Consider the following 1,887-nt stretch of genomic DNA (forward strand, 5'->3'; position numbering starts at 1 on the left):
CTACCTCCCCCCAAGCCCTTGCCCCCCCACCTTCTCGTTGTACTTCTCCTCATACAGCTCGGGCGCCATGAACTCCGGCGTGCCCAGCACGCTCTGCGGCGTCGTCAGCCCGCGCCACAGCGTCGCCAGCCCCAGGTCGCCGATCTTGACCACGCCGCTGGTGCCGTTGACGAATATGTTGTCGCACTTCAGGTCCCTGGGGGGTGGGGTGGGGGATTCAGAGGTCAGGCATCATTCGGGGGGTCCAAGGTCTGGAGAAGAACACGGGAGTGAGCACCGACAGCCGCGAGCCGACCCTGGAGCAACCGCTGCCTGCGGGGCTGCACAACACAGGGACTGAGACCGCCGGGGCCGCAAGGGGGCTGGGACGGCCGGCGGACAGCGAGGCGCGTGGTGCGGCGGGCGGCCCCTGGCGTGCGGTGGGCGCCGGGGGCGGGGGCGTGGGCGCTCGCCTGTGGATGATGGGCGGGTCGTGTGCATGCAGGTAGACGAGGCCCTGCAGGATCTGCCAGGCCCAGCGCTTGAGCACCTGCTCGTCAATCCTCTTGTGCTTTTTGCGGTACCTTTGAGGGATTGTGAGAGGGATGTGGAGGGGGGAGGGGGTGAACGGCGCGGCAGTGGGCCCGCGGGGCTTGACCCGCGCCCGAGATTGCCGCGCCCCGGGCGCCGCCGCAGAGCCGGACCACAAGCGCCCCCGCAGCTGCCACTGCCTGTCAGCGTAGCCCCACAGCTGGCCGTTGAACCGCGCGGCGCCGCGCCCGCCCCTGCCCGCTCACTGGCGCAGCGTGCCCGACGTGAAGAGCTCCGTTATGAAGTTGACCGTGAAGTTCTTCATGTCGAGCCAGCTGTCGTAGAAGCTCATAATGTTCTTGTGCTTCAGCTGCTTGAGCACGCGGATCTCTGCAAACAGCCGCTCGCGCTCGGCCGTGCTGAGCGCCATGTCGTTGACTTTGACCTGGTTCCATGCCACCTCGATGCCCTCGGCCTCGTCAAACGCTTTGTACACGGTCTTGAACGCGCCTCGGCCGAGGACCACATCGTACTGCTCGCATGGGGCGGGGCGGGGGCGGGCGGGCGGCGCGCATGGGTGTCCCGGGCGCGCATGCGTGTGTCCCCCGCGCGCATTGTGGGGTGAGCAGGTCCCGGCGGGCGGCGGCCGGCCCCGGGGCGTGCGGTGCAGCCGCATGCATGTATGCAGGGCGGCCGCGGCAGTACAAAAGCGCCACTGCCGGCCGCATGGGCACCGAGGGGGCCGCGCTGGGGCGATTCCCGCCCGAACTGGCCCAATGCTGCCGGTGGTGACGGAACTCGCCGCGAGCGACGGCGGCACTTGCTCACCCTGATGTAGCGCTTCGTGGGGTCCGTTTCCACCACGTTGGGCCCTTCACCGTCCTCTAAATCGTCTGGGGGCTCCGCCCCGTTGGCTGCGGACGCCTGCATGATCGCGACTGCGTTGCTGCCTGACAGGCCTGCTGTGTCACCACGCGCAGCGACTCGGTCAATCGAGTCTTTCACTGCTTTTTGTTAACCGGGGTCATGCCTGCATGCCACGCCGGGCAAGCAGGACGAGTCCCGTTCCCAAAACCAAGGCTGCACGCGCTGCAGGCCTGGGCCCCTCGGGCCGCTAATTATTATCTAAGCGATAAACCCCAACGCGCTGCCGCTGCCGAAGGCTCCACCCAACACCGCTCAGCGATGTGGAGACTGCTGCTTGTGATGGCACCTGCTTTTGGTGCGTCGTGCTTTTGCTCGAGGTTTGTGGTGCGATTCAGAAAGAGGAGTGATACGCTGTCTGAACAACGCCCGGCTATCGACGGTCCTGCCCTAGGCCGTCAAAATTTGCGGCACAACACCCTCGTTCCATCGAAAGAGGACAACGCACCGGCG

The 1,887-nt window shown here is 66.8% G+C and overlaps 1 protein-coding gene across 1 annotated transcript; it reads right to left on the reverse strand.

Annotated features, from left to right (window-relative positions):
* MNEG_16341 (hypothetical protein) lies at positions 1-1,440 on the reverse strand (the record flags this gene model as incomplete). Its single annotated transcript, XM_014035189.1, has 4 exons — positions 1-196; positions 381-563; positions 777-1,045; positions 1,339-1,440. 4 exons carry the CDS (start codon positions 1,438-1,440, stop codon positions 1-3), a joined length of 750 nt encoding a protein of 249 aa, XP_013890643.1.
* Between the last annotated feature and the right edge of the window lie 447 nt (positions 1,441-1,887).

The sequence above is a fragment of the Monoraphidium neglectum genome, assembly GCF_000611645.1.
Source record: "Monoraphidium neglectum strain SAG 48.87 unplaced genomic scaffold scaffold06261, whole genome shotgun sequence".
Classification (NCBI taxonomy): Eukaryota; Viridiplantae; Chlorophyta; class Chlorophyceae; order Sphaeropleales; family Selenastraceae; genus Monoraphidium; species Monoraphidium neglectum.